General features: G+C 43.8%; 1 protein-coding gene across 3 annotated transcripts; it reads right to left on the bottom strand.

Moving 5' to 3' along the window:
- Positions 1 to 253: 253 nt before the first annotated feature.
- LOC131892267 (ras GTPase-activating protein-binding protein 2-like) lies at positions 254 to 9,538 on the bottom strand. Of its 3 annotated transcripts, none has more exons than XM_059242059.1 (8): positions 9,137 to 9,538; positions 7,656 to 7,725; positions 4,965 to 5,875; positions 4,703 to 4,891; positions 3,446 to 3,973; positions 2,976 to 3,226; positions 2,003 to 2,157; positions 254 to 1,663 (listed from the first exon to the last, which is right to left on the bottom strand). In XM_059242059.1, the coding sequence occupies exons 3-8, from the start codon at positions 5,842 to 5,844 to the stop codon at positions 1,501 to 1,503; spliced, it is 2,166 nt and encodes a 721-aa protein (XP_059098042.1). In that variant the 5' UTR covers positions 5,845 to 5,875; positions 7,656 to 7,725; positions 9,137 to 9,538; the 3' UTR covers positions 254 to 1,500. The 3 variants fall into 3 exon arrangements, with proteins under 3 accessions (XP_059098042.1, XP_059098043.1, XP_059098044.1); XM_059242060.1 differs by having other exon boundaries at positions 7,656 to 7,719; XM_059242061.1 differs by having other exon boundaries at positions 7,656 to 7,694.
- Between the last annotated feature and the right edge of the window lie 519 nt (positions 9,539 to 10,057).

Raw genomic sequence — 10,057 nt, 5'->3', positions numbered from 1 at the left:
GAACTGAAGAGACCTATGTTTCCTATTTTATTACTTTAATTCAAAAAGTGGCTCACAGTTGCCATGACTAAGATTTGGCGGGAAACTCGTTGGCAGTCCATATTTCTAGAAGTCCGTGGATAATGACAGCAACGTTGAGATATTGAATTAAGATTTAGGCCTGCATTTGCTGAAAATCGAAAAACTTTTGCTCAATATCTTGCAAGACAAGGTTAAGTTCTAAATCACACTTGTGAAAGAAGCGACTCACAGGTGGTTTTATTCGTGTATTATTAATCTTATTAATTGTTTTTTTCTTAATCAAAAGCAACATCTTATTCAAGAGAATCAGCATGGATGTACACGAAATCGTGGTGGGAGGTGGAAACGGAAACTGATAAGAAAGTTTGGAGTCAAAAATCAGGATATGGTGTCTCGTTCATTCATTTTGTTTTGGTTTTAAATCAATTCAAGGGTCGGTCTCCAAAGCCAAAGGAACCTAATTGTCCTTGAGGAGGGCTTGTGTTCGGTGTACCTTTACTTTTTTCAATATCATTACTTCTTATTATTTTAACTATGTGTTTTTTCTGTTTTCATACTGATTGAAAGAGGGGTGTTTTCTTCTTTTTCATCAATTTTAGCGTGATAATAGTTATTGTAATTACTCCTGGACTACAAAAAAGACAGACAACTGAGAGAGACAGAGAGGGAGCAAAAGTTGGATGATGATGATAATAATAGTAGTAATAATGATTATAATAATAATAAGGGGTGGGGTGCATAAAAGTCAGAAACGAAGAATTGAATGCCGGGTTGCTCACGACCTCAGGTTGATTCTTCCGCACTTTTTTCCTCTTGTTTACAAGGCCAATTTCCTTTGGCGTTTAAGGCCCACGATTAAGGCGCACAGAAGAATGAGCCTCCCATAGATTTGGAAAGAAATTCTGGAGCCGAAGAATCGCGTCTGGTAAGGGGTCGAATTAAAATGGGTTGAGAGAAAGAAAGAGGGGAGGCTAGAAGGAGAATGGGAGATAATAAGGTGGGGAGGGGAGGGGAGGGACAGAAATCGAACACAGCACTTGTTTCCTTTTTAGTCACTAGAATCAATAATAGTTTTCTTCTTCAATTGTTTCTTTCGCACTTGATTCCGGGGAGGTGGTGGTATTTGAATTGACGCGAAGTCGAACTCAGAAACGTTGATGATGATGATGAAGGTGGAGAACTTAATGAGGGGGAACAACAGTCATATTCACTGATTGAATTGCTTGTCCTAGATGGTTTGTAGATCACATGTTTCGTCAAAGTTACACTTTTTGTCGTCTTTTCTTTCTGAAGGGAAGGTTTGCTCTTTCTTTTTACAGTCCATATAAAAAAGGGCCAGGGACAATCCTCTGCGACACTTTCTTTTCTTCTGCATCAATCTAGTTAACAATGATAGGGATGAAACCACGATCTTCTTCGTATTAGGTCAAACAAAACAAATTATCTTCATAGTAACAGATTACTGACAGAAGAGGCCACTCATAGAGGATTGTTGTTGTTGTTGTTGTTGTTACTATTGGGTCCACCAGCCATGAAAGGAGACCGCTTACGATATGGGTCCTTGGACATACTGTTCCCACCACGCCCACCCATGCCACCACCTCGACCACCACCTCTCATTCCTCGATCCCCACCTCGACCCCTGAAAGAAACAAATGTGTAGGTTATTACTACACCTCGAAAACAAAAAAAAGGTTGCCATTTTGGCCAAAATATTTTTTTTTTTTAAGTTCGGAACAGTGCGAAAAAAGTTGGGAAAAAAAAGTTCGAAAAAAATAGGAGATAAGGCGAAAAAAAGTTGGGAGCAACGGAAAAAGGTAAGGAAGTGCCAATAACCTCGCTACCGGGGCAAAAATGTCATTTTTTAGTCCAGTTTGTTGCGGTTTTTTTTCTGTTGCAAAATTCTAAGCAAACAACTGCATTTACCATAAAAAATAAAAATAAATTGCTAGTAATCTTCGATCTCAACCTAATAACTCACCTATCACCACCGGGACCTCCCCGGCCCATGCCTCCGGCATTTCCGCCACCTCCTCCCAAGTGCTCTTGACTGCCCCGATCGTAGTTCCGGTTGCCGCCCATCCCGCCTCCGCCTTGGTTGGGCCCGCCTCCACCTTCCGACCGGTGGGAGAAGAACTACGAGAGAATTGACATTAATATATATTGAAACATGACCTAGAGGTTTTCTGCACAGACACACTTCCTGTTTTGGTTACATGTAAAATGTAAGAATGAATACCAAGGCAGATCAAGTGTGTGACAAAAAAAAAGTTTGATTGGCACTGAAGAAAGCAATCGAAAGTTGCCACTTTTAAAGCGTTTTCCATGAAAATCACAGCCCCCTGACGCGATTTCTTTTAATAAATTGAGGCAAATTGATGTGTCATAACGAAACCTAACCTAAGATAGCATAACCATTAACACTGTCCTATCTATTCTTAAACAAACGCTTAGAAGATCATACTTGGTTTTTTTTCTTCTTTTGGTATGGTAGTCACGGCAATAAAATCGCAAGTTGCAATAAATATCGGAAGTCATTAAATGGATTAAATTTTTAACCTTTTGCTGCAATACAGAACAAACACACCGTTTGACGAAATTGTAAACTAAGTCGAATCACCTAAGGTCAATATTTGGACTTAAAAACATTTGCCATTCTCCTCCTAAGGGACAAATTTATTTTAAACAAAAAAAGTATCATTTCAACCAATTGTTCTTTTTTTAATAAGAGTTTTCAACCGCTATGGCGAATGATTTCTCCCATTCCACAACTTGGTCAATAAGCAGAAAATTTTAAAATGTCCCCAAATGACGAAATATTTAAATCAATATTTCCTTATTTATTCAATTTTTTTTTATAGTCTCACCCTTCCAAAGTAAGACGATTAGTAATTTGTACTCGTTTGTATTGTATTTCCTGTATTATAATGATTTCAAATATTGCTCATAATTACCTTGTTCATCTTTTCCTCGACGTTCAAACGATGGTTGTCTTGCGGGAGATGAATGGGTTTGCGTCTCAAGCACTCCTGCACCGAGCGCTCGTCCTCAAAGACCACGAAGCCAAAATTGGGCACGCGAGCACCTCCGGGCGTGGTCTTGCTTTGATTGGCTCCTTTATTGCTGATCCGAATATCGGCCACGGTGCCAAATTTACTGAACACGGCCTCGAGGGACTCCTCGGTGCAATCGTGGGGCAAGTTACCTGCAAAGGATTATGCATTCGATTGATTGATAGACTGCAATATCAAGAAAACTGTTCAGTAAAATGAATAGATTTCTCGTCTTGAATTGCTGGGATTCCGATCCCAGTAACGGCATGGAAGTCCGCAAAAAAAATGAAAATAAAAAATACGTGCTCCGGTATTCATGCTTCGTTATTGTTAATGAACTCTGTTGAATTGGATTTGGGTCCGGTACTCACCCACGAATAGCTGCTGAGCATCCGTAAACATTAATGATGGATTGGTGGCCGAAGTGATCCGCTTGCGGTTTCCTCGTCCCGCATTGGGTGGACCCCCGCCCGTTCCGGACACGTTCGACGGTCCAGAATCGCTCCCATCAATGGACTCCGGTCCTCCCGAAGACACAAACCGCTCTCGAGGGTTCTGGGTCATTCCTCCTCGACCTCCAGCCACAGGACCACCTCCTCGATTGCCTCCGCTCCCTCCTCCTCCTCCTCCTCCGCGGAATCCACCGTTGCCCTTATTCACAAAGGTGGTGGTCGAGGCGGGGAGCGCTCCTCCTTCCTTGGGATCCTGCTTAAGAACAGGAGTGGCCGTCACAGCTGGGGGTGGCTTGCCGGTCACAACAGGATCAGACTGCTTGGCCCCCACAGACTGACCGGCCTTAACCAAACTGGCATAGCTGATCGGACCAGAGGGCTCGCTTGGAGGCACCTGGGACGGCGCTGGTTGAGCGGCGACTTGAGCCGTTGCTTGCAACACTGGAGCTAAAAGTTTTTGTTACAAATGAGCGACTTGAGGGATAAGAGATTGTTTTCAGCATTCCTTCACACACATTGCTCAAGCTAGCCAGCCACTTGGCAAAAGAGGAAGATGAATTTACATTTTCTTTCTGAAGGTGCATGTGTGTTATTAATACATGTATAAAGGTGAAATGACTTCCATCGTTACTGTTCTTTTACGTAAAATTATGCAGGACCGATATTTTTTCAAGCACTAACTCGTTTTGTCTTTAGTATGATAAATCTGGCAGGAAACATGTCAAAAGTAGACATTAAAAGTGCAAGCTACCAGTTAGTTTCAAATATTTGAAAAAAATCAACGCTAAGATAGAAAAGAGCATTAAAGAATTTTCAACATATACTACTTTCACGATGGTAACCTCCAGTCTGTTGCTCATGACTTCCTCACAACTTACATATGCATAAGTCATGGCATTGTAGAATACTAAACAGTGCTCCGTACTCACACCAGAGGATGAGCAATTTCGACAATTTGTGGGAAGAGTAGGTGTTGCGAGAAAACCGAAAAAATGAAGTATTTTTTTGTTTTGTTACACTTACAACGTTTTGAATGTGCTTACAATAATGCGTTTGTCGAGTAAAGGAATGAATTATGTTGCTTGCGACTTTGCTACAAACTCCCCCGATGCTTTTTCACTCATTCTAGCATGGTTGAGATTTCTTCCCACCAAATATCAAGCGACTCGCTTGTACCTGTTTTCTCCGGCTGATCTGCCTTTGGAGCCGACGGAGTTGGGGCTGGGTGGGCCTTGGCCGTAGTGCGAGCCATGGCAGTATTGCCCTGCGGTGAATTTTCAGGACTAAGGTCAGCCGACGAGACACCGTTGTTCCCATTCTCATTGGCGTTGTTTCCCTGGAGGTTCTTGATGGATGCCACGGGTGCTGTCAAGGAACAAAAGAGGGGATTTGATGCACTGCAGACCTGCAACACCGGTGCAAGAGAGAAAGGACTTACCTTGACGCACAGGGACCTCCGCCGAAGGAATGGTTTGGGCTGCAGGAGCCGGATTGACGGACACCACCACAGGGCCGGTGGGTTGCTTGGGTGCAAAGTTTCCCTCCTGAGTGGAGATCGCAGCATTGGGGGTAGCTGGCACCCCTTTCATATTCTTTGCGTTCTTGTCCACATTTGCGTTGTAGGCGTGATGGACATGCCCATTAGTGGTTGCCACACTGGCCACCATCTCCCGAGGAACGGGCGCCACCTCCTCCTGGGAAGGCTGATTGGCCATGGCAGACACACTGTTCTGGTAGGTGCCCTCGACATTGACCTCTGAGGGCGGAGAGGAGGAGTCCTCGTCTCCGTAGACCTCGTCCTGATAGCGGAAGATGTCATTGTGGACGTAGTACTTCTTGCGGGACTGTGGGGCCAACACAAAGGTCTGCATGAAGCGGCGCATGGGCTGTCCATTGTTGCTGAGCTCGCCTGAGACTTGAACCACCACACCATCATCAAGAGTGCTGTAAGCATCCACCTGCCGAATTTTGGCGTGACAGTCCTGGAAGTTCAGCTCCTGGATGCGTTGATGGATCTGGTGCTGACCTTTGACTGCCTCGTGGCTCTCTAGCCCACCATGCACAAAGGAGGAGTTGTGCGAATAGAAGCGGTGCAAGTGCTCGGGCGCCTGGTTCAGCAACGTGTAGTACTGGCGCACAAACTCGCGCCCTACCGACTGTGGACTTGGCACCGGCTCAGAGGCGTGCGTCATGCTTGTAGGCTGACCGCTCGCCGGTTGACCAGCGCCAGTGGGCTCAGAAGCCAAAAGGGACGGCGCAACAGCAGAGGCTGGCGGAGCAGTGCTGGAAACTTGCGCAATTGGGCGATCCATGACCATAATAACACGACTCACTGAGAGGCGATAGGACCTGCAAGCCAAGCGAGGAGGACATATTAAAACAACAAAATCTTCAAGCTCTCTCTCTCTATCTTGACAGAGGGTTGGGTTGAGCATCCGTGAGCGTGGTCGGTTTGATAACTCGGTTCTTTTAGGATCGTCAAAACAAGGTGTGCGACGACCAAAGATGAACTCCCAAATGAATTGTAGATATGCTCAAATGTTTCCTCGTGTAATCGTTCAAATTGCGTGATAAAATGGCAAAACTTGCTGTTGTTTTTTTGGCTCGCCCCAGTAATAGCTTCAATTTCAGGATACGTTCAAGTTTGAAAGTTTGAAAGTTTTGAACCGAAACTAAGAGATTCTATACAGATTTAGATTCTAACATTCTATAAGGATTAACTTCCGGCTGACTAGTGGAATATAGAAGGTAAAGAATTTATCTAGGAACTGAGTCAACCCATTGCATTCTTCTTCAAATGAGATTGGGCCAACACCGCCAAAGATACAGTTTTTTTTCTCTTCAATATCCCAGTTCAAAGATTGAATCAATAGTTATGCATGATTGAGTGGTTCTTTTCTTCCGGTGAAACATGTTAGCTCATTCATTCTATGTGATTCTTATGTACTGCTCTTAGAGAGGGCATAACTTTTCTTTTAATAATGCGATCGAGCTGACAACTGAAATACAACTAATTGTGGTGACCTGCAGTTGAAGAAGAGTGCCATTCATAGAATCGAACCTGAGATTTGGATTTTCGACCTGAACGTTCCCGTTCATTTCCCAGCCTTTCATTCTCTGCATTTCGGGAAAAGGCATTAAAATCGCCAAATAGCGAATCGATTTTGGCTCATTAATCGATGAAGCAATACCAATATGCCATGTCAAAATTTTAGGCTAATAACAAGTATGCTCCAAGCTTTCACTTGGTGTCGAAAAAATGTTCCCTTGTGTATTACAGTGATGGAGAACATCTCTTATGTTTGGATACGCATAGGATACATATTTCAAGTTTGTAGTGTCCTAAATGTTGAAACGATTGTTCTCTTTTACTTGCTGGCATTTTTCTCTTCTAAAAATGTTTTTCCCATTCGACAGAACTAACCGAAAGTGAATAAATTAGCCAGTTTAGCTAGAGTGCAGAATAACAATGAGCAAAAAGAAACACGAGTCGAAAAAGCTCCTTTTAATGAAGGATGAATCTTCCACTCCAAATGTGTTGTGCGATTGGTGACAAAGTAGAGGTTAAAAACATTAAAAAAAAACACATTTAGAATGTGAACCATTCAAATCTACTTAATTTAGGACACGTTCAAAAAGGTTTATATACACCGAAATTACGGTTTAAGCAAATTGTCCGAAATCTTCGCCTAAACAACACTTATTTTTTGACATTGAAACACAAAAAGATAGATTACATCATTCTGGGAGATCCAGAATTACCCAAATACAATAATCGCAAAAGACTTTACGAGGAAAAACTGGATTTTGCGCCTGTTGAGGGGCAAAAAAATGGGCATACACACACAAAAAAAGGAATTGACTCGAAAAATCCGATAACATCTTTCAAGTCAGACTTGGACCAATTTTTAGATAGCATTCCAGATCAGCACTAAATTCAAGGACTAGCTCGGTCTGCCAACTCAAATTCGTTGGTAGACCAAATATCATAAAAAGATTGAAAGGTAATAAATATACGAATTATAACCTTTCATTTTAATAGTACTGGGGATTACATTCCCCAAGGCGGTTAGAAAAGCCCGTGAAAAAACAAACCAAAAAAACACACCCAGCGATGGGACTCACTCACCTGATGGGATGAAAGAGCGGGCGAGGCAATCCAGCTACACTTCACAGGGTAATAATAATGATAACAACAACTAATGATGGGATCAAATCTCACGACACGTGCCTAATTTCCATTTTCAATGTCTTGGCCCAGACCAGCGACAAGTCGGCCACCCGTTATTGGGTCTCAAAATGTGGATAACGCTCTCCTTATCATTATGATTATGATTACAGGATGTGAAGGACGCTCAATGGTTCGGCTGGGCTAGATTTATAATTTCTAACTCTAGCTTAGGAGGTCAAGATTCACAAGCTAATGTATATTTAGATTTAGTATATCTCGCGAAGAAGCGTACAGGGTGCGCGGCATGTGGCGTTACACTTTCAATACAAATCTAAAGATTGATCCAGCCACGGACTTCTAGAGATATGGACTGCGAACGGAAGCAAAAATATCCAATGTCCTAAACCGCTCATCTTATTCCAAATAAGCACTTGATACGACCACAAGATCTGGTTGAATAGATGAACTCAGCCAAATTTGAGCCCAAACCTATGTTTAGGGAACTCAGGAGACATGTTCAAAGTTATGCAGTAAACACTCCATAAAATTTGAATTTTCGGCCTGCTCTTGGTCGGCTACATAAGCTTTTGACAACAACATAACTTTAAAACGATGGACTTTGCATGTCCATGATATCAAATTGACCTACCGTTAATGGAAGAGATCTACGTTTCTTGTTTTATGACTTTAATTCAAAAAGTGGCTCAGAGTTGCAAGAACAGGCCGATTTGCCGGGCAGCTCGTTCGCAGTAGTCCATATTTCTAGAAGTCCGTGATCCAGCATATAAAATACCAAACCTATGGCCATGAAACTCGAGAGATGGGGAGGTGCATCATACAATCTATTCCATTTTGCGTTTGCATCACTTTGGCCAACAACTTTGAAGCATTAAAAGTGTAGCGCCGCATGCGGCGCACCCTGCAGAGTCTCTTGGTCAGGGGGCTCTTAAGTTGGCCTGGATTCTGAATCATCCCACCCCTTCAACCCCGCAGACTCAGCTGGACCGAAAGGGGCAGGTCATTGGGACTGTCTGGGCAAGACCATTCATGGCCTTGGAGTTATCATTGAATCCAGTGGCCAGGTGAACCAATATCAATGATCAGACACTGCCCTCTTATGGCATCCCTGGTCATTAGTTAGGGTAAACGTTATTATTCTCCATCGATTAGTTGACGGTGCTACTTTTTTTTGAAATCATAACCTGACCTAACACGATATTGATAGCCCTTAAAGTCCGTATCTTAAACCTTATAACATTTGGCCACCAATTCAAAAATGAGCACGGCCAACTAATTGTTCAAGAATAGCGTTTATCATTGGTTAGCAGGTTTCCAAGTTACCCCACAGCCTTCCTCGTTCAAACCTAACAATGAAACCCCCTTGGGACCAGGGTGGCCGTTGGATTTGATCCCATCCGGATTGACGACTCGCTACATACATTCAATCAATCAATCAATCTTTGGGTGAGTTCAGGAGAGAATGAATGGCTGTGCCTGATTGTCCACGGCCAGTGAATGAATGGGCTTGGGCGTGCGGCCGCCACTCCCGGCACCACCAGCAGCCAGGATCACGGGCGGGCCACGGTCAGCCTGACTGAGTGGGGCAGGCCAGCAGCTAGCGGGATTCTTCCTCACTCATCCAGCACCGCCCCGGGCTAAGGCGGACACCGACCACCGGCGAACACTTGCGGGCGTGGTTGCGACCAAGGGGGCGGGGCCGTCAGGGTTGGATCGCGGGGCTGGGCTGGACCACCGTGGGGACACTCACTGGATCGGTGGATCGGTCGTTCCGCACTCGCTCATGAAGCACTGCAGCGCCCTCACTTGTTCTCAATTCTCATTTCTCAATCCTCAATCCTCACTTTGGGGGGCAAGCGGGGTGATGGCCGAGCGGGGCAAAACTCGGGGCGAGTCGGGAAAAACACTCGAGACGGGTTTTATAAGTTCACAGGTTTGGTCATTTCGATAAAGGTTGTTCTCCACCGATTAGTTGGCGGTGCTCATTTTTAAATTTGGGGCCAAATGTTAAAAGGATTGAGATACAGACTATAAGGGTTATCAATATCGTGTTAGATCAGGTTAAGATTTCAAAAAAGTCGAGAATAACGTTTACCCACCATTTCTGGGTAAGCAGGCTGCCAGGACCAGCCACTCTTCGGCCGAAGCTTAACTAGGATAGGTTCCATTGGGTTTAGCTGATCATTCCCATCGTCATGTTTCCAGTGATATCCGGTTTTAGTTAGCTCTTTCATCTCACCATTTCATTTTTTGACCTATCTTGTGTGAAAAAATGAAAGCCTCCCCTGAATATTGTCTTTTTCGATTGGGAATATGTTCCTCAGCGATTCAAGATGAGAGCG

This window comes from Tigriopus californicus, chromosome 12 (genome assembly GCF_007210705.1).
Source record: "Tigriopus californicus strain San Diego chromosome 12, Tcal_SD_v2.1, whole genome shotgun sequence".
Lineage (NCBI taxonomy): Eukaryota > Metazoa > Arthropoda > Copepoda > Harpacticoida > Harpacticidae > Tigriopus > Tigriopus californicus.
This window is presented reverse-complemented; position numbering and strand designations above follow the sequence as displayed.